The sequence below is a fragment of the Patagioenas fasciata genome, chromosome 3 (assembly GCF_037038585.1).
Source record: "Patagioenas fasciata isolate bPatFas1 chromosome 3, bPatFas1.hap1, whole genome shotgun sequence".
NCBI classification, from domain to species: Eukaryota; Metazoa; Chordata; class Aves; order Columbiformes; family Columbidae; genus Patagioenas; species Patagioenas fasciata.
The window spans coordinates 21,505,452-21,531,174 of NC_092522.1; the positions used below are offsets into that span (position 1 = coordinate 21,505,452).

Genomic DNA, 25,723 nt, shown 5'->3' on the forward strand with positions numbered 1-25,723 from the left:
TCTATGTATATAAATATAGTATTTTCCTTTTTACAGTTACAAATTGCATTTACACACAGGTTTTATTTTTTTGGTATCTGTGCAAACTTCTTAGGGAACATGAGGTCAAGACATAAAACTTTAGAAAAATTCTTTTTTAAAATATTTTTTATTTTTAAAGAATTCTTAAATTTTTTTTATTAAGTTTTTTAAGATTTTTAAGTTTTTTTTAAAGTTTTTTTAAGGTTTTTTTTTTTTTTTTTTTTTTTTTTAAACCAACATCAAAATATATTAAGTAAATGTGTAACTATAAACTCTATCAGGTAAATCCTCTTCTTCAAACACACGGAATAAAACGAATGCCACCACCACATCCACCTTTGCCTCCAGCTGTCCCACTCCACACCCCTCCTTCTGTTTCCTGGAGCACATCAAGCCTTCACATTCAGGTTCAAAAGATCCCAGAGGTTTCTTGTCACATACTGAGGCTGGTTGGTGGCATACTTCTTCAGGCTGGGGCCCATCACTTCGTCAAGGCTCTTTGCAAGCTTGGTGAGCACAGCCCTGACACTGCCGCTTCGGACAGGCAGGGCCTTGTTTCCCAAAAGGAACCAGAGCGCAGGCAGGACATAGCGGTGGACGAATTGAGGTTTCCGGGGATAAACAGTGGCCACAAGCACTGCCAGGTGAGAGAGACAAACAGATTAACAGCCGTAATGTAAACAAGTACGTTCCTTGTACCTACAAGTACCTACAAGTTTTGGTTCTTGGAAGGCTTTTCTGGCTAATATCAACAAGCACAAAGGGCCCAATGGTCCAGAAACAGGCAACAGTGGCTGATCATCCACTGAACAGCATAACCAACCTCTGAGGACCTTAATTTCTCCAAATCAGAGGCTTTGTATCCATGATAGACTTATCAAAGTGAATAATACACATTTTGTAAATAATTTCACTATCTGCTTCTGCATTACAAATGCCAAAAATGGCAAATCGCTGTTTATTTCCGTTAAGAAGTTGTCTAAACCAGCTGCTGAAGATTTTGAAATGCAGCTCAGAGAGGTAATTGAAAGATTTCTAACAAAAGGATGATTACTTTTTTTGTGACCTTTGACAAAGAATGACAGAAGTCCCGTGTGGCTGTTCCTTTTGCTTAGTGGCACACAGCAAACAGCAGTATGACACCACACTTCAAAACTTCAGCCCAGAAAAGATGTGTGTTGCTTGACAGTTTTCTTACAAACATCAGTGACTAACTGAGGTCTGTGACAGAAGGGTCCAAACTGAGGTTTTTTCCCCTCATACTTAGTGGCTTCTAATGAACAGCTGTTTCAAACTTCAGAATGTCTTAGATAATTACCCAAACCCCATTGCCATGGCATTTGAGCATCTCACGAGTTTAATGGCAATTGCCCTCACAACATTCCCTAAAATAGGGGAACAGAGAAAAATCTTACACAGGCGCCTGATATTTAACGCATTCTGCACATTCTCTCTGACGTCTGTTCTCAGCTCATTTTCTGAACTGAGCTCTATTAAATACAAACAAAAATTTACTATCAATAAGCTCCTTGCATGGCAGATTTTGCTGAGAGATCAAAATCTGAAATGGTCTGAAGAGAGCTTTGTTATCTTCTGTTCAGTAGAAACGTTATGCAGTAACTATTTATTATTTTGTAGTGGAAGGACCTTCATTTCCTCTATGCTGTTAATCTAGCATCAGTCATCAACATTTAAACGGCTCCTGACAGTACCTAAAACCAACTCTAGTAAGCAGGAAAAGGGTACCTATTTTAAAATAGGAGTTAATTTATGTTTAAATGCTATTAAACACAGTGGTCACTATGGAGCTTCAGAACAAAAAGAGCTGTCTGTTCCCACTGAATCCCAGAGAGAACATCTGCGCTTTCTAAAGTAGTTCCAATTTATGTTCAAATGCTGTATTTGAAAAAGAGATTAAAATAACTGTAAAAGTAAATTTTATGTTTACAGAGATTTACTTTATCCAAATTATCTTTAAAGGCCCTTTTATATTTGTTATGGCTAAACATGCCCTTTTGAGATTCATAATGAAGAAGCAAAGTGTATTAAACCTTGGATTAAAAGATGCTGGCATAACTAGAAGTGGATTTAGTCCTAATTAAAGCAAGGCTATAAATACTCTTCTCTAGTATATATTGAGATTATAATTTTTTCCATTCATTGGCTATTGCTGGACAGAGCAAGCTACTATTATAAATCAATTATCAGCTGTACTTCCAGTGTGTTGCACACTGCTGATACAGTAGACTGTTTGTACATCCTGAAATGAGTCCATATGATATCTGCAATACAGGCAGGGAGCCTCAGTGGGTTGGGCTGAACTGCCTCCTTCTGCCCCTAAATCCTGCCTTGCACAAAGTCCTTGCCTGTAATATGTGTGTTGAGTTTTCACCTACACTGTGACCCCCCAGGCTCTGCAGGACTCCGCCTCAAAAGTTTCCAACAGGACAACAAGAATCCTATGATGACAAAACAAACCGATCCTCAGAAATACCAGTTGCCACAATTTTTTTTCTAAAGGATGTTGGTTCGCTGTAGAACAGGGACCTCTTAGAGACCTCCATGACCTTTACTGTACTGTACTTCAAAGAGAGAAGTCAGCCAGGGTATTTTTAGGCCTTCTCTTTCCTGGAGGCGGGTCCTGAGATGCCTCAGTGAGAGCTCAGCGCTGGAGCCCAAGCGCTGTTCTTCTCTCACACACTGCAAGCCTCTGCAGAGGCCAGGCAAACCCCTGCCAAATACACCAAGTACAAGTATTTTGCAGGAGGAACAAGCTCAGGACCTTCTGGTGTTTGATAAGCGACTGCACTGTCTATTCTGAGGTATTCCCTCTAAATATTCCCTCTGAAGACTTCAAGAAGTGGAGATTAGTTGAAGAAGGCAATACCTGTGAGATGTTCAATGACATCCAGCAGAGCTTTGCCGCTGAGGTAACGCGCTCGGTGGGCAAAGATTTGCAGCAGCAATGTGTTATCTGAAAGAGAAACATGTATTTCTGCTCACTCTTCCGAGGTTATAAGAAAAAAAAAATAGTTAAAAAGGGAAGGAGGGGAAAAGGCAGAGGTAACTGCATTTTGTAAAATGAAGGAAATTTATGCCAGTTTCTGAGTCCTTTACTTCTTTCCTTCAGCTTACTTGGGAGGATTTTAAATTCAAAAAGAAAAGTTCTCATTTCACATTTGTAAATCCAGAGTTAACTGCTGTACAATGAGCTGTGTTAAAGCTTCCACATCAGGGCCCTCAAAATTTAAATCACCTGTAAGCAATGAAAATGTTTTGCATCCTGGAGCTTTGCAGAAGTGACCTCCTCCCTTGTCTAAGGAAAAGGATGAGAAGGCTCAAGAGTCCACGCATCCATTCACACTTTAAGGATAAGCTGGTGTTAAATCTTTAAACTACCTGTTGGGATCTATGGACAACACTCCAAGTTACTCTTACAAGAGATAATTGCTGCTCATTGCCAACACCATCCACTCTCAGGTGCTCTTATACTATCTCTGAAATCAGATCTCGGTAGAGAGACTGAAAAACAACCTGATTTCCCAATACTTGACTGCCATATATATTTTAACGTCTCCTGTGCTGCCTGTTTTGGATTTGAGGTCTTGTTTTAATTAATAAACTGCTGCCTGAATTGGTCTGCAAGCCTCCAGTCTCACTGCTTTGATAAGCCAAGCAAAGCTTTTCTTGGAGGTAGAATGTTTGTGGGATGCACTACGATACCTCGCAGTGTCACCGGGAGTGGCACCAATAGGTAGAGTAAGCAACCTGCTTCTTTGTGAACCACTACAGAGTCAAATCCCAAAGGGGTTTTAAGTAGTACTGTGCTATTAAGTGCTCCGTTTTGCCTGAGATATAAAAAAGGTAGTCCCTAACAATCTCCTTGTGAGTGTGCAGTAATGAATCCGTTCTGCTACGCTAATTAAGCTTCTGCTTTGGTAATTACACTCTTCTCATTCATCTTTTCAAACAGACACTTCACTTTTTGTCCCACCCTCTTGCAGTATTGTCAGATGCTGTTTCACATTTGCTCTTCCTCCCCAGGGAGTTACCTTACAGCTGCTGCTTTGAAAAAAGATCTGGAGGTCTTGTGGAAGCACAAAATGTTAATTTGTCATTAATATTGGTATCTACATAGATTTTCAGGGGAACACTTGGGTTTGGGATGGGTGAGGGGGAGCTGCTTGTTTTCTTGTTTTTGTAGGAAGATAAGTATGTTAGCAGTATTCAACTTTCACTTTGAGAGTTTCAAATGCTCGGTACATTTTGAAACATTAAAGCTCAAGTAAATAACAAATTCACCCAGCAGTTACTTTTGCTGCCTTGAGAGACCTAAAGACAGAGGAGCTTTTAATAGCTACTAGAGAAAACAAGGCAACAGGCAGTCTGGTTCTTACTAACCCAGCTTTAATTCCCTGTACTACGTATCAGCTAAACCTGCTGGCCACAGGACAGGCAGCCCCGCAGTTGCTGTATTGAGCAGAGGAATCTGCTTCTCCGCACTCTCATTTTCACTGCGTTCCCCTCTTTGCTATGTTGACAACTACAGGGAAATTCCCCCTCCCCTCTCTCAGAGTGATGGTTCCTCTGGGAACCATCTGGGGCTGCTGGTCTGACTCCATGCCCTGGTGTCAGGCAGTGGCCATCTGAAGGGCATTTCTTTCATGACAGAGAACAGGGCAGGACAGATGTCAGAGGAGACAGCAAGATGTCTTGGTCCCATTGCAGTTGAGCTTGATTTGCTGATTCACCTCCACCTACAAGGTGGCTCCCTTGAGTGGGATTATGGTCCCAGGTCACAGCTAATGAATGTGTGTGGTCTTCAGCTGGGGACATCCAAACCAATGCCAGGGTTAAGGTAAACAAACTATTCAGGCACTATTGGGAAGCAAATTAGTTTGGTTTTAGGTAGAATTTTGGTCTAACAGATGGGGGGGGGTGTTTTATGTTCTTTATTTGTTTGTATGTCATTTGGGGTTTTTTTGTTTCACATCAAGTGATCAAACAATTTTCTAACCAGCTTGCATTTTTGCATGGATCATTAAAGGTGGCAGATGAGGAAGTCTCACCTAAAGCTCAGAATATGAGGCATGTCAACACAGAGCCTCGGTGCAATAGCTGGGCTCTTAGCTATTAAACTCATAGGAGCAATGGGGCAAGAGGTTGTGCTCTCTTACTCTTTGCTAGGAGCATTGAACAATCCTTTAGCGTTCTGGGGTGGTTTTGTCACTTTATAGCATATGGTATGGTTTTGCTCATGCATTTTTCCAGTAGAGCCTTCCTTCCCCCAGTAAAGCCCTAGGGTCTTGAATTTTGAAATATCTGTGATTCAGTTACCTGTTTGAACTTTTACAAATGTCCACAAAAATGAGCAGAACAAAAAATATATATCCCACCTTGTTTGCTTGAGAACCTGTCTCTGAGTAAAGCCACTGTGATAAGAGACAGATGCACCTTGCTCCTGTTCTAGCATCTGCCAGCATGGAAAATTTACAGTGACCTCTCAGAATTGGTGAGAGGGGAATGACGGAAAGCTTCATACAAAACCCTGAAGGGATCTATTTGCCACATCCTCTCTTAGCAGGATTCTGCAACTTTTCCCACACCTTCTCCCACGCACCACAAAAAAATCAGTAAGGGCCAAGAGCAGTAAAGGTCTCACCCTCCTCTCCTGCTTCATGATTAGGAACAACCCAATACTTGGAATACAGAAAGGCAGCAGGTCAGCAGATTCACTGAGTTTGCAAAGCAGCTGATGTGGAGAACTTGTTAATTTCACTTTAACACCTGCCTCTTCAACACTGAATTTTTCAGGCATATTCACCCAGTGCTGCATTTTCACAGCTGACATAAGTCTGTGTGGCAAGAGAATTTACAGCAGACCTTGGCTATAGCAATCTTGCCCCATGCAGAACAACGTTTGGAATAAGCCATCATTTACAGCTTGATTTATCTTGATTTATACTTGTTTATTCTAAAGAAGTGGGAAAGAAGCCCAGCAAGAGCAAAGAGCCTCCACCACACTTCCCCCTATGTGTTTCAAGGAAAAAGCACATTCCTTTCATCTTGTTTTAGTGGTTGTAAACTTAACAGAGTGCACATATTAGAAATCCAATTCAATAAAAACAAAATGCATGCAGTTTCCCAGGAAAAACAGTCATGACAGATGCTAGTCACTTCCCTCATGCTCTTATAGTGGAAACTTAAAATAATCCCTAGAATGTCATCTCTGTAATAATCAGATCTATGACCCAGGTGATAAGCAGTGTCCATTCAGCTACACATCCCAACATGATACAACCGATTGGAATAAAAAGAATGCAGGCAGGACTTCATACACATCTTGCAGCAGCTGGATGTTCCCACAGACAACAACAGCCATCCACAGACTTAGCACTCACTTGGCTCTGAGATGGAGGAGCCGCAGCTGGGGAGAGTCAGTGTCAGAGGTCAGCCTTACCTAGGTGATCAATGCATGCTTCCAGCACCTTCACAGCTGCAGCATAAATCCCCAAGTGCTTTGAGTTCAGCTTCTCAGTGACTGCTGCTATCAGAGAGGTCAGGACTGGGTATAAGGCATCTCCAAGTATGGGTGTCATCAAAGCCAGTGCCTCCAGCGCCTGCTGGTTCACTTTCTTGTTGCAATCCTGAAGTCTCAGGACAAAAGCGTCAAAAATCTGTTAAGAAAACAAAGGACAGGAAATCTGGATTAAAATGTTCTTGTTTCAAGGAGAGATGTAGAAACAAGCACCCAGAAATGTAAAATATAATGTTTTCTGTTAGGTCAGCACTTACTAGCACAATTTCACTGTTTTCTTATGGGCTACTCACTGTAGTGGTTGCACCTAATGGTGGTTGGAAAGATCTTCATATTTTATTAAGAGGTTTGAGTGCAGACAGGATAGTTCATATGGTGTTTCTCTCTATATTATTTACATTATTATTTACATAAATCATCGCTACAAATCATTAAATTAATCCCATTTTAATAATGCAATATCTTTGGTGCAGAGGTATGAAAACAGGTATTTATGATACCCATTTTTCCATAAAGTTGCCTCAAGTACTGAGGGCAGTATTGATTTTGCCAAAACTGTGGCTGGATGTGATCCAAGTTTTGTTTTTATCTGTCTCAGAACCTGCATCTGGAGGAGTGCAGGGCTCTGATGAACTCTTCAGTACCCAGACCATTTGTCTAGCTAACAGGTAGACTTCTGAAGTTTAATGTGTTGTGTAGTTCTCATTAGAGCAGGTTCAGTCCCTAGACAGCCACATTATCAGGCACCATTTGCTGGAAAAGGGGAAAAAAAACAGCTGCTGGGAGGAAAAGGAAGAGATCTGTCTCTAGCCATTGTCTTCCTCTTTCCAAAGGGAAAAAAGGGCCCACAGGAAGGGTGAGAATGGTCCCAATCAGGAAAGGGATGAGGATAGAAGTAAATAGGCAGAGTTGTGTCTGCAATAGAAGAGAAAGTTTACAGGAGTATCCTTTAATTTTTGGTTTTTTTAATCAATGCATCCTGATACTTCTCCTCCACCCCAACTGATTTCTCTTCTAGGGAATAATTTCCAGCCTTTCAGTGGCTGTATTTCCTTTGTTTTAACCTAACTGGTAGTAAGATACAGCAAAAGCTACAGCAACAGGAAATTCTGTCTCATGAACAGCACCAAGAGACACCTACCAGAGAAATACAGTTGGACTGAAATTGCTTGCCCTGATGCCTGGAGTTGAATGAAATTATTTGGGGTGAGAAGAGACCAGCCTGTCCCAGACAGCTAGTAGGTAACATAAGACGCACTGTTTTAACTTTACTGGTACAGGCTTGGGAAGGGACCTAACAGGAAAGGAGCGATGGAGATGCCCTACCTACCTGGGAAATGTTAGTGGAGATGAGCTGGGGGTTGTTTTTGCAGTGGTCAAGGAGGAGCAGCACTCCCTCCATTCTTGTCTGAAAGTCCTTAGCTGTCAGGAGCTTGCAAAGCTCCTGGCGGTGTTCAGTCTCTTCCTGTGATGGGCGACGGGCTGTCTGACGGGCTGTCTGACGGACTGTCTGACGGACTGTCTGACGGACTGTCTGACGGGCTGTCTGGCAGGCTGTCTGGCGGGTTGTCTGGCGGGCTGTCTGGCAGGCTGTCTGACGGACTGTCTGACGGACTGTCTGAGAGGGTGGCATGGGTACATAAGAGACAGACCTTAAAATGGAAAATAAAAACAAAGTTAGACCTTTTGGTGATAATATCTCCCTTTGGTTAATTGTGAGGAATGCAACTTGAGAAGACTTCCTAATGATGTGATTTCAGCTAGATCTTTATCTGAAAAGCAGCTTTGATCTCATGACAATCATTACAGGAGACAATCTGGACTTAACATTATCACTAGTGCTTACTGAGGAAAACCAAGGCACCAAGGATGGGATGCATCTCATTTATCTTCAGGTGTCTTCCCAGGTACTCATCCAGCTTCCCTATGTGTGGAAAAGTAGGCACTACAAAGTCTAAATGCCTCATCTTATGGCAGGTGTCTGTATTATAAGGAAATTAATTGTCCTGGAGAAGTGCCTCTACAACAGGTATGGGAATCTGGATAAATAGCTCAGATGCATCTGAGCAGATGAATCCTACCCAGACAGATCAAGGGGCATAACTGAAGGGATCCAGAGGATCAGTAACAGAGGCAAAAACTGAAGCCAGCCATCCCGCTACTGCGCTCACATTATTGCTTCCTTAGCAGCTGGATCCACAGCTTGACAAACCCAATGGGAACAATTCTCTTGGATCAGCCTCTCTCTGCCATGAGCACGAGAAGCTCCTAACCCCACTACTGAGGTGTGCGGTGATCTTCCTGCCACTGCTGAGCACAACAGAGCTAAATAAATCCACTCTGTTATCAGAGAAGGGCAGGTACAGGTAGCTCTCTCACCAGCATGGGGAGACAGCAAGGACCAAACTCCTATCTTGAATGCTGACTGAGGCACAAGGGAAAAAAATATGCTGTCCATCAACCAACCAATAATGGGTCTCAATGACATGAATAGCTACAGAGTCCACATTGATATGTCTCTTGACCAGAACTACCAGTACTGTTTTTGAGTCAGAAAGCAATGACTCAGACAGGCCAAACAAAATGCATAGGAAGTGCTATTTTTGGGAATGGCATCTTGGTTCTAGAATGGGACTTCTCATCAAATCACCCATCTCAAAAAGACTCCACTGAGATAATAATACCCTGATTGAAATTACTTGTCCCAAACCAAACAGCAGAGAAATGGCCCTCTCGCAGCCTCCACAACACTGTCCTCGCCACCGCACTGGATTTTCTGAACTAAAACTGGTGGGTGTCTCTTCCTCTCTCTCAATTTTTGTGGAAAACCCTCCAGAGAACTTGTGTTCAGCCTAATGTAGAAGTAGACATTTTTGATCACGAAATATTTGTGGGGCAAGGAAACAATCTCTGGTACCCCTTGTCTCCACCAGAAAGATTTTTTTGAGGAAGAGACATGCAAAGCTTGTCATGTGCTTTGTCAGATATAACAGAAGTGCTCAGTACCCTTCATTAGAAGGCAAGTTGTCCTGGGGCATCATCAAGCCATTTTTCTTAGACTCCTTGGCAGAAGGAGGCTTCTTAGACTCCTTGGCAGAAGGAGGTTCCTTAGACTCCTTGGCAGAAGGAGATTCCTTAGATTCCTTGGCAGAAGGAGATTCCTTAGATTCCTTGGCAGAAGGAGGTTCCTTAGACTCCTTGGCAGAAGGAGGTTCCTTAGACTCCTTGTCAGAAGGAGATTCCTCAGACTCCTTGGCAGAAGGAGGTTCACATTCATGGTCTTCTGTCCCCTACACAAATATATAAAAAAACATGAATCTATAGAAGATAAAAGAGGAAATTATTTGTTTAAAACACAAATTATAACCAGGAAGGATCACTGCTACCAAGAAAGGCTTAGGAAAACATTTCCTAACTTAGAGAGGGAGATGGGCCAGAGATCCAGTGATGTCTACTATTTGTTTTCAATAACATAAGGTAGGTTATAGGTGCTACCATAATGGGCAGCAATACAAAATCCAGAATTCATTAGTCTTGTGCACAAGAATAATGCAAACTGTTAAGGAAACAAACTGGTGGGAAACATTTGGACTTTCTGGAGGGTGGCCCATTGTGTTGGGAGTTAATTTGGTTTACGCTCATTCTCCCTATCCCCGACAAAGGCACATGCCTGTCTAGAATGTAAATGAAAAGGAATGAAAAAAAATAGGGATGATTTTCCATGGGATGCTGAATTCATGAAGCTTCCTCCGGCTTCAGAGAGCATAACAGCAGGGCAGTGTTCCCAGAATACACACAATATGCGTACTAATTATGATTGCCTTGTGCATCTTTTGTATATTTGGAAATTTTTTTGGCACTAATACTTCATCTGTTGCAAAGACTCTATTACCTTCAGAAGCACTATTCTCCCTTCCTTGCTTTATTGGGGGGTGTGGGGAGTAGCATTGGGTTTTTTTAATGCTTGATGGTAGAACCATTTTCTCCTACTTTCCTTTCCTGTTTGTGGCTGATATTCAAAATACACCCACTTTCTTTCTAACTATACTAGTTCATTCACTGTCTGAAGATAAACAGGCTAAGGATCAACAGCTCATTCCCAGGAGCAAAATGATTCAGCAGAAGAAGAATGAGGTAAAGAAAGATTATATATGTTTAATCTCATATTAGCAATCTCAGTACTAGCATAAAGAAGACATTTCTCCTGCCAAGCACTTACCTTCCGCTTAATCATTGCCATAACAGCTTCCAAGTCCCGTGAGGGGGCAGACTTTTTCAAATAACTATCAAATTTTGGATGACTCATCAATAAATTCAGCATCTTCCGTCCATAATATCTAACATAGGAAAAAGAGAAATTAATACAGACTACTACTGTCTTTTCTCCCTGGCCTTGTGAATAAACGAAGGAAAAGCGTTAATAAACTGATATTTTAAACTCATCATGTGTAATACCTGCATGAGGAGGTATTACCTCTTCAGCAAAGAGATTTACCTCCTCTTACTGCAACTGCACAATGCTACCAGCTGAACACAAGAGGAGAACATAGGGTAACAGGAAAATACAATTTCACTCTGAAACTGAGGGTATGCTTCTGTGGAAGTGGAAGATCCCATGGGACAAGTGAAGACCACCTCCTGCTTGGATGTCATGGCTTATTTGCAGTGTCTTGCTGCCATTGCACAATAATTTACTTCCCCTTAACTGACAGAGAATCTAGGACAGATGACCTCATGCTTACTATTTATTATTCTATACGACATGTATGCACATGGGCAGCTAATTGATCATGTGTTCTTCACATCTATTAATGGGAATATAATTAATAATCAGACTAATGGTTTGGTTTGGTTTTTGGTTAGTTGTTTTGGTTTTGCTACTATGAAACTTCAGCTACTGTGAAGAGGAAATTTGGACGTCATTCAGCCACAGCCAACAACATTATACAATGATTGGGAAGAAAAATTTGTGACTACAATAGGCAATTAAATCTGCAGAAGGGATTTAGAATGATTGAATATATCACTTGAAAACAGCTGGATTTTTTCTAGGACAGTCTTAACCTTCCCAGAAATAGATGTTTGGGACCATTCAGTGACGAACAGTGGCCAATGCTTCAGCTTTACATTGCACACGTAAGGTGAAACAGAATTATTTGACTGCCTAATCTGAGCTCAGCTGATCTGAATAAAGAATCATTCAAGTCACAGGAATTTGTCAATGGCCTCTCTTGCTGGACAACCTCATCTTACTCAGTACAGTCATCTCCCCAGACGTTATCCACACTGTGAAGTAACTTTTTAAATTTTACCTTCCACTCTTTTGTGGTTTTATAATTTATAGCCAGGCATCAAACAGTTTTCAAATTTTAGGAGGTGAAATGAAGATCATCACCTTGTGTCCTGATGACAGTCCAGAGCAAGATTCACCAGCGTGTGCACCAGCACCTCAGTACTGGTAACTATGCCCGAGAGGAGTTTATTGGCTCCAGTTCGCTCCATCGCAGTCAGTAGGTGTTCGGCTGCAGTCTTGCGCACCAGGACATTGCGGTGTCTGCAAACAAGGCAACAAAGACTGGGGTAGGGGGAAAAAGAGGGCCAGAAGCACAGGCCTCGGTCACAGCATGGTCCCTGTCATTGCTAGGGAAAGGACACACAAGTTCTCACTGCCATTTTAGCCACCTGTAGGTGATTTGTCCTCAGATAAACACAAAATTGGCATTGTACAGAGAGGCTACCTGCAAGTAAGAGGAAGGAATTCTACCTCCCTGGACTATTTGATACTTAATTTCTTTCCTGAAATTTAGTCTAGGAAAGAGGGAAATGAAAGACAATTTTTACTGACTCATCAGAGGGCTCCACTACACAAACAGAACTGTAGCAGTCCTGGGGCTTATTCCACCTGTTTATCTCCAAATCTGCAGAGGGAAATTTTTCACAATGAGAACAATCAGTCATTGGAATAATCTCCCCAGGGAAGTGAGTTTCAGCTGGACAGGGTGCTGAGCCACATTGTCTAGACTGCACTTCTGCCAAGTAAGGTTGGACCAGATGGTCCAGGTGGTCCCTTCCAATCTGGTACTCTGTGATTCTATGATTTAAGGCAGCATTTGCTTCAGTTATCCTATGGGAGTCAGCCTGTGAAGGCACCTATAAAGCTGCTCACTATCTCAAGGCTGACTTGCAACATCAATTTGAATAGAAAGTAGAGATCTAAGGACATGACGGTCAGACAGAGCCCACTTAGTAGGAGCTGTGCCTGCTGAGCCGCACCCAGCACGTTCTCCCCAGTGTGCTCCATGTGTTAGCAATTAGCCTCCTTATTTCTCAAGTTAATGGCATAATGATGATGCATGGCTTTTCTCAGTGCCTCTGTGGTTAGCGTTGTGAAATATCAAAAGGCACTCACTGCTAGAATAGCTATTGTCCCTCTTCCTGCAAAGCCACAAGACTATACCACCACGCATTGCAGGAACTTTTGCTTCCCCATCATTCACCACATCTCACCAGCATTGACATATTGTGGGAACAAATAGGCTGCAGGAGGGCAGAAGTAGATGCAAGAGGAAGGGAGAGAGGTTTATGATCAGAGAATCTAATCACCGAGTTCACAGAAGATGCAGGAGACAGGACCCTTCCCTCCCATCAGTTCCCTTCTGCCTCCCATCCCTTCCCTCTACCGACACAATTCAAGGTGAAGGATAGCACTAAGAAAAGAATGACGTACTGGACTCCACTGGCCATGAGAGCAGTCATTGCTCGTGCAGGAGTCACACTCCCCGCCATGAGCCCCAGGGCTTCATTGGCTGCTGTCTGAATGAAGTCGTTGGAGTCCCCCATCTTCTGCAGCAAGACCCGAGCAATCTCATCCACCTTGTGGTCCATGTCCTTCTTCATGGTCCTGAAGAGATCTCCAAGAGTGTTGATTGCACAGCAACACACCTTTGAGCGGAGATTGTTCACCTGGGGAAGTCATGAGGGGAAATGTAAGAACCACCCTGTAGAGAAAATCAATTCTCCAGGTGAAAGTCCCATGAAACAACATGACTTCTCACTGTGTCCAGATGGAATATAAGAGCACAGTAAGAGCAGAGGACCACAAGTACAGGAACACACTTACTCTGACGCCAACTTCTTCTCTCTCAGGCCCACTTATACAATTTTAATGAGACTGAAGGCCTAAAAATATTGTTTAATCTAGAACTAAGTGTGCTACTCAACCCATAATGTGCACTGCTTTGATTTTAGACCTTAAAAAAAAATAAAGGCAATGGCTGTTTTTAAACTATAAAGGTACAATTCATAAAGACAAGACAGAGGAAAAGTAGTACTTTCTTCCTGTCCAAAATCGCAGCACTGGCAGTTTGAGCACTCAACGAGGAAACTGAAAATGCAGGCTCAAGTGTACAATCAGGCTAATATGCAGCATGGACTTGAAGTCCATCTACTGCTCTGCCTGGTCAGGAGAACCCCAGCTGTTGAACTCAAGGTACTCAAGCATTTTGGAGGTCACATATAATTACAGCTGCAACCCATGGGGTTTTGCAGCATTCAGGGCTGTTCTTGGGTGACCCTTGCTTCCAAAAGTCTCTCCCATAAGGGTAAGGAAGAAATAACTGAGAGTCACGTGCTTCATTTGAAAAATACTTTGAAGGACAGACCAGTATTTCTTTCTGCCAGAATTAGTTGTGCCTCTTAATAAAAGAAAACCATATAAGTGCTAGAAGTGCTTGTGAAAGCAAAATCTGGGACTGGAGTGAAACAAAAGCTGAAAGATGTCTCTGTGCATGATCGTAGAAGAGAGAGGAGGAAATTTCCTCAGAAATATAAAAGTGATATAAAAATCAGATGAGCTAAGCTGAAAGGGCTTCTTGCCCTAAGCCAGATCTCACAGGGGTAGAATCTGAGTCCTGCATATCTAAACAGAAGGGTTTAAAGAGTCCAACAACACAAGGAACATTCAAGCTTCCAATGTCATTAAATATTGGAGAGGAGGAGTTGCTTTCATGGAAATAAGCTGTCCTACTGTCTTCTGCAAGCAAAGGAAAATTTAATATATTTGGCAATCATGCAGTAAGAGTACAAGTCTGTGGCCTGAACTGGCTGCTAAGTGCCAAGTTGGAAATACAGCCACAGATGTTATTAATTAGCTTAGGGTGAGACCTCTGTGTTCACTGAGAGATGAGACAGTGAAGCTGTGTGTGACTGCCTTGCTCACCCCACAGCCAGGCTGGTCTAAGCACCCAGTTGCTGCTGTGCAAAATTCCACAGGCACACAGAGTCAGCAGTTTAGTGGAAAGGGCAAATTGCCAAAAAGCAAGCAGAAAGGAAGGAGGAAAAAACATCATCAGGAAACACAGGAAAATAAATACCTGCAGTCACTCACCCAGGTTGCTGAGGAGGAGGAAGAAGTGGGAGGAAGCTGGGAGGCAAAAGCTGCAGTGTTTAATTACAGCTTGGCAGAGACTTGGGCTGTGGCAAATCACCTGCAGTTTCTGTATTTGTATATTGCATGAGAATGACACCTACCTCAAAGAGAAGAGACACAGAAGCCCTGCATGCCTGTAAATACAGCTATATTGTGCAGACAGATCATATAGATAGGTGACATAGCCCTTAGAAAAACAGTGAATAAAATAGTGATGAAGGCAGACACCCACGTAAATGAAGAAGCACGTATCAACTCTATGCTCTCATGTACGAGGTGCATAGGACACAATCGAACATAACATTCTTACCTCTTTGATAACTACCAAGGAAACATCATGAAGTTTAGAAAGAAGGACTTCTGAGTGGGAGACAGCCAGGCGTCTGATGCTGGTGAGTCCCTTCACTTTCTCCTCCCTGAAAGGCAATTACCAAAAAGATCGACTTTTCTCACCACCCAAGAACTTGGCAGCACCCTCTAAAATTACCAGGGTGTCAGCTCAAACAAGCACAGGGAGGTGCTTCTTATACAGCACTTAATTAAATTGTGGACTCGTTGCTACAGGATGCGGTCGTGTTCAAAAGCACACATAAATGCAAAAGGCAAATAGATGGTTTCAGAATGGCTGGGTTAATTTGCAGCTGTTAAACAAGACACCCTTCCTGAAATCACTGGCACACAAAGTCTCTATGTCACTGCTTCCTAGAAGCTGGAAGACTGTGCCATGTTTCTGTTTCTTGCATCCTCCCTGTACCCTGTGTCTGAGAAACAGCCCCGTCTGGCTGTTACTGGGGCGTTTTCCCTCTTCGCCATCCCCATAGGGCAATGCAGGAGGGAGAGCCTTCACTGCCACTCCATAGCTTGAGTTTGCACTCTACAATTTAGTCTTGTTCCCCACAGCCTCGCCCTCCCCTCCCCCAAAAAAGACAGCATGTCATAAAATACTCCATACCTGGGCAAGAATAGACAAAAAGCTGGATTTTCCAGAAAATCCCTACTTAAAATAACACCTACAACAGCAACATGTTATTTAAAAGTAGTAAAAACCCACCTCTTTCAGCATTTTCTTAGTGAAGGACCTGAGCTACATGAAGACATGTTACAGTCACTGGTTCACCAGGGCGGCAGGGCAGGGCTGGGCATCCACCCCCACTGGGGTCCCTGAATGTAACCCAGACCCTGCAGCAGCTCCCTGCACCTCACAGGGCATCAAACAGGAGTGGGAAAGAGAAAGGAGAGAGGGGCAAAACAAAGTGATATTGCACAAGGAGGTACATCATGGAAGACTTTTCATGGTTATCCCAGTGTGAATGGAGCCTTAGTGCACATATGCTGACTCAGAAATCAAAGGGAAAACCAATATCACCTGAAATTTGCTGAGTCTCCTCCTGTCTGTGTTCAATTTCAGGACACACTGTGATTATCAACAAAAACATCTTTGGCCCATATTAAGCAGTGAAGAAGAAAAAGTTTCATTCTAAAAGTGCAAGATTCCTGAAGGATTTTTTTTTTCTTTTTACTTGTCTTCTGCCACAAGGCTTTCAGGGGAAATGACAGGCTGAGAAACTCCGTACCACATCTCAGTCCATTTCTCAGAAATAGGAACTCCCCATAGGTGCTTCTGGAACTTAGCTGCGGGAGGACCAGAGATAAATCCTTACTCAGTCCCACCCGGGCCAGTGACCTGAGGCACCCAAATCTGTAAACTCAAGACCACTTCCATCCTGCTTCTGGCTTCAGCCAGCAAATCATCTTGTTGTCAACTTTCTCTCTTCCCTGAAGGTTTCATTTGCAGCTACGTGGAGCAAAAAACCAACCTAGGAAACAGCAGGGACCTGCTGTGGCTCTAAGACTGCTATGGACCAAGGCAAATAAAAGGCTGCTCTCACATCTTTATATTGTGATTACTTTGGAGTGGTTTCAGTAGTTCCCTTGGGACATCTGGGATGTCTGGGCTCAGAGGCACTAGAAAAAAGGTTCTAACTTACCTTTACACTGAGAGGGAGAAAGACTGAACAGGGGGCTTTCTTACCAGTCATCGCTGCTGAGCCATGTGAGAGCATTGAGCAGCACCTGCTGTGCATTAGGGTAGGGTTTGGCTTCCCGGGCGTCCCCGCACTCTGGCTCATCTCTCCCCTTGGAGGAGTCCAGAGCAATGGGCGACAGTGAGTTCACTGTAAGGAGAGTGTCAGACATCAGCATTGCGTACCCCAGGGTGAGGCACCCTGCCACCGAGCAGATGGCAACCCAGTCCCCAGCCAAGATTACATATGCGCGCAAACTGGCATTGATTCAGTGGCTTCCCTGCTGTCTGGTTCATTTTTCCAGCACCCAACCATCTCACATTCATCCCCAGTTGGGCATCAGCTCCTTGTGTGAACCTGAAAATTGCACACACTGAGCCAGCTCCCACATCTGGATGGGTACCACAGCCAGCTTGCAGATTGATAGTGCTGCAGGGCTTACACTCACCAGGAGCCAGTGCTGCTCAGCAGGACTTGCTACCCCAGGAGTAAGCTCCTGAGATGTGCACATACCTCCCTGTATCACCTGCTGTGACCTGAGGCAGTGAGGACAGAGGGACCCTGTAACTTTCTGAGGAAACATCTCCAGCTGTCCCCAGCGAGCACCAAGCCTGAACAACCAAGTCCTGCTGGGCTTGGTCAAATCCACAAGGAGCAAGTGCCAGGGAATAGTGATACCTGACCTGCTGAGCCTGACAGCACCTCTGTTCCCATTTATCTCAACTATTCTGGACAGCAGGCAGCTAAGTGCACATACATTTTAGCATACCATTGGGAAAGTAGTAGTTTATGGATTTCACTATTTTCCGAGCATGAGGAATATTTACTATTTCAGAGGTACCCATTGGCTGTATTTTGAAGATGCTGAGGTGAAATTTATTTGTCATCAAATGTATTTGTTTGCAAACTATGCAATGCCTAAGCTTTCTCTTGTGGAAAAAGGCAATTCCTAGTCTTGATAGTTGTGACAAAAAAAAAGCCTTCCAAATGTGAACTGAGAATAAAAATATGTAAATATAGATGCAAATTGTTGGCAAATACAGTTTCTTGATGATAAATATACCAGGTATAAGAACATTCAGATGACAAATGCATTTGTTATGAAACCTATTTATCATCAAAAGCATTGTAGGTCAAAAACTTCATGCATTGCCTGCAAAAGCTCATTTCCTAAAGTGTAGACGTAAACATCTGAGCTGTCTAAAAGTACTGAGTATAAATATTACATAGAATCTAGGCACTACTATGGACTCTGTAGTGTTTTTATGCTACCTTACGTGTTCTATGAAGTATGGAGGAACTGTAAAATCAAAAATATTCAGATGGGTACTAATTTGGATGTTACCAATACTACTATCACTGACATCAGTGACATATGTACATATGCACAAGTATGTGCATATACACAACTATATTCGAGGTGAACGGAGAGCCATGTCAGGCTAGTTCTGATCAGTTTTGAAAACTGGAGTAGCATCACTAGGAAGGAGCATTCAAAATATCATTCTTAGTTCCCTTTTTCCTAACTCTTGGTGCTCAGGATCATAACACAAGGTAGGCCACCCACAAAGGAGAGCTGAGAATCAGTATGCTCACTATCTGCTGCATATTTGCTGCAGGGAGTGAGCAGCCTGGGAGCACCAGTAACCTCTCATGTACGTCTTCTGCTACAGAGAGCCACTGTATTTGGGTGGGCTGACCAAAATACAGTCGGAAATACAGGCACTGCTTGTTCCCAGTTTGCATTGCAGGCAGTGGGATGAGAGATGCTACAAGTCGTTAAGCACTTCTAGATGCAATAGAATGAATGTATCACTTCTCTAATTTCCATGAAGAGGCAGCCCTTGCTGCGATAGTAGAAAAACTGGCTGCAGAGCCAGACAGCAGCACAGGCTAACTGACCATGGTGGTAGACATATGTGCATGGTGAGCACACCCTGCCAGACAGTACTGGAGCTCAGTCCTGCAGTTACAGCTGCTTCCCAGCACCAGTGTTATGTTTTGGACTATCAGTACTGGCAAAAGCTATAGCTTAAGGCTTTACCCCTACTTCATGCAGCTCAACTTCCCAGTGGATGTGTAAGCACCAACTGCTCCAGTATCACTGAGCTGGAATGGATCCAAAGGAGGTTTGCTCTCAGTCCTCTGAACAGGCTTTGGACCTGAGATCTTACCTGTGGTTGAGGAGTGAGGCAGTTTGTGCTCCTTGTGCTACGTACTGGTGTGGGGGCTGCAGGGGAGCAGGCTCACCTGAGGAGTTGCGTGGGACGCTGCTGTTCTTGTTGATGACAGGCATGCTGGGCAGTGCGGGCCTGTTGAACCGCTTCCTCAAAGCAGTACCAGTGCTCTCTTTGCCTGTATTGCGCATGCTGGGAGCTGTCCCATTGACAGGTGGTGGGCCAAAGCCTGCAGAGACCAAAAAGGATCTTGTTAAGAGGAAACATCTGAACAGGGTGGACTATCCCTCAACAGGGGGCTTGGAAAGGGCTAGAAGTCTTGCTGGAGCTGGGTAACATCTCTTTGTTATCCCAGACAATGATCACACAATGTGGTGATGCTTTCCGTAAGAAATGAGGAAAACTCAGTGCTGCTTTTCTTTTGCTTTCTTGTTTCAGAGGCTGGATAGGGAAGTTACATTCTAGAGGTTCCCACCTCAGCACTCCTCACTAGTACTTCACAAAATAATAGCAAGAAAAAGAGCAGAGAACCTTGTCTGATGCCCTTGGGCTGAGTGCTGACACTTAAGTTTGCTGCTGCTGTGCTCAAGGTAGTGCGTGCAGCTGTACAATCAGAGTCTGTCAGCTGCAATTAAGTCAGCAATGCTGCTTGCTCATGTGGGTGAAACGCAAGCTCTGGCTAAGGGCTCCAGCACAGCTCTATAGTGTGAGCTCCTCAGCAAGGAGTGGGGTGAGCAGGATAATCTGTCCTATCATGTGAGCAAGATATTTTGTGTTTTAATTAGATACAGTTTGATTTTGTTTCTTCCAGGGGCACCTTGGTTGAAAAGCCTTCTTTTGGACTCACCCATTCACCTTTCCTGGAGGCTACTCTCAATTAGAGAGTCTGAATCCCCAGTGTAGTTTGCAAGACAGAATTATCCAGTCTGAAAGACTTCATAGGAGAAGTGGGGAAAGTGATTTACTGTGACTGACTCAGTATGGGCCGGGAGCAAGACACATCATGCCTCTGTATTTTTCTTTGAAAAGTGGAAATAAGTCCTGTGTAAGCTTCCACTCAGATGCAAGTTTAACAGCCTTCCAGTCCAATTTCATAGACATTTGCAACACTATGTAGTAAGTAGCAAGCAAGCAAACAAAAAGGCTCACAACTATTGCAACCACTTACTTTTGTTGGCTGCATCCCTGGGGTCAGTGTTCAGTGCAGGGAGCTGCAAGGGCTTTTCTGTCTCTTCCTCCCTCTCCCTAAGCACAATCTTCCTCTCTCTCATTTTATTGTAAGCTGACTTGCACAAGACAACGCGGATCTAGTTGCAATGGAAATAAATCATAGCACATGAAAAAAGATGCACAAACCACACACAACACCTCATCAGGAACACAGTGGTAGCGTGTCATCTTCTTTACTGCAGCTCCATATACATCTCAATAGTTTCAGAAGAATTCCTCCTTCCCTCACCTTGGCAGACAATTACAGCTAGTGATATGTAACACTCCATTGCCATAACCTTCTACTGGCCCAAGATGCTGTTTCTCAATCTATGTCAAGAAGACCTGCTTGAACCAAGAGAGTCATAGCAGCGCTCCAAGACAGATTAAGAGCTCACCTTACTGTGAGCAGGTGGTTCAGTTCCTACAGGCTATGGCAGGGGAACAAAACCCATCTGCAATAACCAGCAATGAGAGGTAATTTGCTGTTTCTTAACAGTCATGGCCAGTAATTGCAGTTGCTTCTCACTTCCTTGCTTCTGAATGACTCAGCTGCTCTCTGAGAACCCAGAGTCCAAAAAAGGAGTCATGTGAAAACAAGTTGGAGGAACATTGGTCTTATTGAATAGAAAAACTGTGAATGAGATGGCTGTGAGATACAGCAAGAAAGGTAACTAAGGAAAAGCAAGGTCTTCTATTTTATTCTGCAGCCTTCCTTGCATTCAACATTATAATCTTTGCTTCTGTGCTTCCAAGCATGCACTGTGCACATGTTCACTGATGTGTAACTTGCCCTGCCATTCAGATCTGCTCTAAATCGGCCTCCGCACATAAAGAATGCTTTTTGCCTAACCTTAGCACCGCCTCTCAACCAGTGACTTCTGCACCAGGGAAAATACTCAAGTAATTGCTCTGTAGTTGTCAAATGTATTCCAAATAGAATCTGCTCCGCAAGAGGGGAAGATTATGATTTTCAGTGACATTTTGTGCTAAGCACTGAACAGTCATTGAAAAGGAAGCCTGCTCACCCCTGTCCTTAGCCATTACCTTTTCATTGCTGATCTTGAAGTCATCGACACTCAGAAGGCGAGGCCTCTCACGATGGTTTGTCTCCTTGGCCTGTCTGAGTGGAAGGCTTGGCAATGGGACCACAGGTTCACGCAAACGTCTGGCAGACTTCACATCACGAGCAACGCGATGCTTGATAGGAGGCAAAATGGGTTCCAAAGTCTGGACCTCTGATAAGACAAGGATATAGATCGTGTATGATAACAGTAAGGAAGATAGCACCTTTCCAAACAGATGGCGTACTACCATATTGCACTGGCAGCAGAAATGACATTGCTTTGTTGGCCACCAGACTCAAACCTACTGTGCGATAAAGGCCTCAGCCCTTGGATTCTGGTGAGCAGCTGTGTTTGATAGAGAAGAACAGAGAGATGGAGATTGCTCTTGCCAAAAGGGTTTGTCTCTGTTCCTATCCATTTTGATTTTAGTAAACATCCTCTTTTCCCCAGTTACTAAAGAACTACTGGGTTTTAATAGCTATATTTAATAGTCTTTGTAGAGGTAAGAATTAACATTTCCTCCTCTTTGCTGGAATATTTTAGAGGGCATTAAAAGAAAAGCTTAGGATTGCTAGAGTGTTACCAAAAGCAGAATTGTGCTCTTGAAGCCAGAATTCATTTTCCCCAAGGGGTTTCATTCTAAATTGCAGTAGGTCAGCCCACTTTCTGGGCAGACTCACCAAAGGCTGATTTTCTTAATGGGAATAGCACAGTACAGCTCATTCTGAAATACTCTCCAAAAAGAGCTATTAAAACTCGGAGAACTAATCATTCCTTACATGGCTTCACAGATGATAAAATCATGTGATAGCCAAGCAGTAAAAAAGGAATAACTTTCTTAAATCAGGAATTTTTTCCCTGCAGAATGGTCAGGTCAATAACAAAAGAGAGAGAAAGATGGTTTAATGATATATCTCATTTCTAGTCTATAATGTATCCATCAAAAATGTCACATTACTTGCTCAGCAATAGTTCTCCCTAGTTGCACCCAGCATCCTAGCTGCATATCAGCAATAAAGGAATCATTCCTATTGGGAATGCCCATTATTTGTCAGGACTAATACTGAGCTGAGGGACCAGTGGATCTTATTGCTTCTTCTGCATCAGCACAATTGTTTCTCAAATTCCCATCTCTCCTATTGCTACAAACCCACAGACGGCAAAGGGGCAGCAACGGTGTCATTGAGGTTTTCAGGTTAGAAGTACTGGCTGACACAGATGCACCAGACACCAGATTTTGTCTTGCAGAACTCTAATTGCTAGTGACAACGCAAGGCAGGGAGCAGAGGAAAGTCAGTAAGCATCTCCTACCCAGCCTCAGTGTGCAATACTGACATATGCACATAGAGTGGGGGAAGAGATTTGTAATCGTAAACCCAGGATATGTGACTTGGGGTAAATGAGTTGCAACAAGGAAACCTCATTACTCAGCATTGAATTTAGGCTTGTACTTAAAAGGACAGAGAGCTCAGGTCCTGCGTAGGCTGGATCCTTAAGTCTCTTTGTAAAAGGAAAATTCACAAGGACTTGCTATCATACAAGGTTTCACTATTTCTTCCAATGCAAAAATAGGCTCTGCTGATTAATCTACTTCAGATCTGAAAGGGTTCAGTTCAGAAGCTGCTCAAGATAAGGTTTTCTCCTTCAAGTGTTGGAGGAATGAGTGGGCACATTTCTCATTTCATGCAAAATGCCTCATTTTTCTCTAATCTTTGTGACATTAGAGAGCATGCTGGGGGTTAAAAGGTATAAGCATGAGTTAGGGGAACATTTTCTTTTCCTCCTGTGCATTTGCAGGGCCCCAAGGTACTCTTCTAGCTCCTGCCATTCATAACTCCATGCTGGAGTCATTTTCACTGGATCAACAGAGCACATTTCCCAGTGGCTGGTCTCTGAGGAGCCATCTGAGTGCATCAAAGAATGAAAAAAGTTACAGGACAGTTTTCAGCTGAATTTTCACATTGCCATCCATGAGTCACCTATGTTCTTTTTAGGGCAACCATGCCCTGTACCCACCTTGAGATTTAAATGTCTTCTCTTCACTTCTGCTGCCTGATCTTGACCTTAAGAAAATTGAGGACAAAATAATATATGAGGATACAGAAGGAGAGGCAAACTTCCTTAGCAAGATCCATCTGATGAAGGAGAAAATGCAACCCATAAAACCAACAATACACAAAGGTGATTAATTGTCACTAAATTTTCAGCTGCTGGAGTCACACAGAACTGGTCAAGCTCCAGCTGAAACACAGGATTTCAATTTGGGCCTTAACTATCCAATTCTGCTGTCTCTGCTTTCGGAGTTGAGTGGCTCTCACTGTTCATGCATCCTTTCTGAATCAGCAAGAGATGTTAAGCCAGCCATAAGTCTGTATTGAGTGCAGCTACCTTTATAGTGCTGTAGAAGCCTAACATTGCTTGGCCATGCCTTAAACTGATGGCAGTATCTTGTTACACGTGGAAATACCACTGCTGTCTCCTGAGAATAATCTTACACCTCCCTGTTCTTTTTAGAAGAAGGGTTTTTCCAACTCAGCTGGTAGGTAAGTATACTCAGATTGCACTGTAAAAGCTATGCTGAAGCTTTTGAATTGGAACTATATTTCTATGACTCCTTATTTATTGTTATAACTAGGATAAAGCTGACAGCTAGATTTCCTCACGCATATCGAAGCAAACATCTTTCCATCAGTTACAGCCCCATAACTGTTCTCTAGTACTTTCCACCCTTTGATCTTAAAACCATATGCAAATATTAGGCATCTATAGAATTAGACATCTATAAACAGAGATTTATCTGGGCTTCCATTTTACAGTGAAGGCCCAGACACAGAGAAGTTATAATTGATGCTTACAGAAGCAGCATCTGAATTTACAGACAGCTCTACAATAGTCAATATTTGCCCTAACATAACTTTGCAGGTACAGGTATTGGCAAAGATCACACACAAAACCAGATGCTGTATTCAGATCCATGCAATACAGTTCCCAAAGGGTGCCACAAAGATTACAGAGTGAATCAGTATCAGAGTTCAGCAGAGGACTTGCTTTTAAGTTCCTCTTAAGTCCTGCCTCCTCCTGTGCCCCACTACCCAAGATCTTAGAGGTGGCTTTGAGTTGATCTTAGAGTTGGTGAGAGTTGGTTGAGTTGCTTAGAGCCAATCTTAGATGTTGGCTTTGACACAGTGCTGGTCACCAGAGATACAGAAAGTGGTGAAAGTACAGAAGTTTGCATAAATATATTGAAGAACTGACCGTGGAAAACAATCTCACAAGATGAGAAGTGTGAGATGAAAAACATATTGGAGAAGCGCACACTTTGGCTTACCTCATCTCTGGGGCCTCTTCGAAATCCGCATTCTGAGAGCCTGCAGCACTGTCAGGAGTCCCATCAGAAGATGTTGCTGACTCGGGGATCGGGGAAAGCAAAGCCATTCCCCGTGGCTTGTTCCCATTGTCACCACTGCAATACGAATGCAGCAGGGAAGCCTGGAAATAGTAGAACAGTGCTCAGCTGGAGCATCCAGCGTTCCCCGTTGATGCCAGAAGTAGTTTAGCCATGCTCTTAGCTAGGACATACCAGGAAAAAAAAAGTCAAACTGGTGGAGCAACTTGACCTAGGATGGGCGATGTAAAGGGAAGTGATGAGGGAGAGACAATGTCCCCATGCTGTTGCCAGCTCTCTCCTCTCACTCACCTCTCTAGCAGTGGCTGCTTTCCCACCTGGTATCCATCTGCTCGACGTAAGGATGTTCTGCATGCCATTGCTTCTATAAGCCTTTCTGATGGTAAGGGAATGGGCTTAGATCACTAGCCTCTCGTCCCTAAAGCACCTACCAGGCATTGTTGAACTCCAGCCAAGTCCCCACGTAGTCATTCTGCAGGCTGACAAAACCTGCTTTCCTCAAGCCCATCTTTTTTTTTCTGCTTTCTGCCTTTCCCCTACTAGCCCTTTGGCCCAGATTCTACTGTGCTCTCTGGATACTTGGTGCTCTCCAGCTCCCACACAGTTAATTTCAGGCTCACCATCATTTTCTGAAGTTCAGCAGAGCTCCCACCCTGCAGCTCTGTGTCTCTGCCTGCTGAAATTACTTCAGGCTCTCCCTGCCATGGCTAGGAAGGGGATGGAGGGAGTGGAGGCAGACATGCACCCTTCCTTAGTATCCCATCATTCTTGTCACAGATAAAGAGCCAAATCAAGACCTGTTCAAATTCCAGTGAAACCAACAGAGCGAATGTCAGGGATACAGTCGGCCCTG

At 43.4% G+C, this 25,723-nt stretch overlaps 1 protein-coding gene across 1 annotated transcript in view; it reads right to left on the reverse strand.

Moving 5' to 3' along the window:
• Positions 1–245: 245 nt before the first annotated feature.
• LOC136099659 (TOG array regulator of axonemal microtubules protein 2-like) overlaps positions 246–25,723 on the reverse strand; it is a 29,851-nt gene continuing 4,373 nt past the window's right edge. The window contains exons 4-20 of the mRNA XM_071805925.1: positions 24,793–24,953; positions 23,481–23,527; positions 21,445–21,635; positions 20,357–20,495; positions 19,262–19,417; positions 17,020–17,161; positions 15,298–15,403; positions 13,287–13,522; positions 11,955–12,113; positions 10,779–10,896; positions 9,807–9,849; positions 9,566–9,626; positions 8,175–8,211; positions 7,890–8,081; positions 6,482–6,698; positions 2,909–2,995; positions 246–658 (exon numbers count right to left, since the gene is read on the reverse strand). Of these exons, the coding sequence (XP_071662026.1) occupies positions 411–658; positions 2,909–2,995; positions 6,482–6,698; positions 7,890–8,081; positions 8,175–8,211; positions 9,566–9,626; positions 9,807–9,849; positions 10,779–10,896; positions 11,955–12,113; positions 13,287–13,522; positions 15,298–15,403; positions 17,020–17,161; positions 19,262–19,417; positions 20,357–20,495; positions 21,445–21,635; positions 23,481–23,527; positions 24,793–24,953 (2,340 nt within the window). The 3' untranslated portion in view covers positions 246–410. The remainder of the gene's footprint in view (positions 659–2,908; positions 2,996–6,481; positions 6,699–7,889; positions 8,082–8,174; positions 8,212–9,565; positions 9,627–9,806; positions 9,850–10,778; positions 10,897–11,954; positions 12,114–13,286; positions 13,523–15,297; positions 15,404–17,019; positions 17,162–19,261; positions 19,418–20,356; positions 20,496–21,444; positions 21,636–23,480; positions 23,528–24,792; positions 24,954–25,723) is intronic.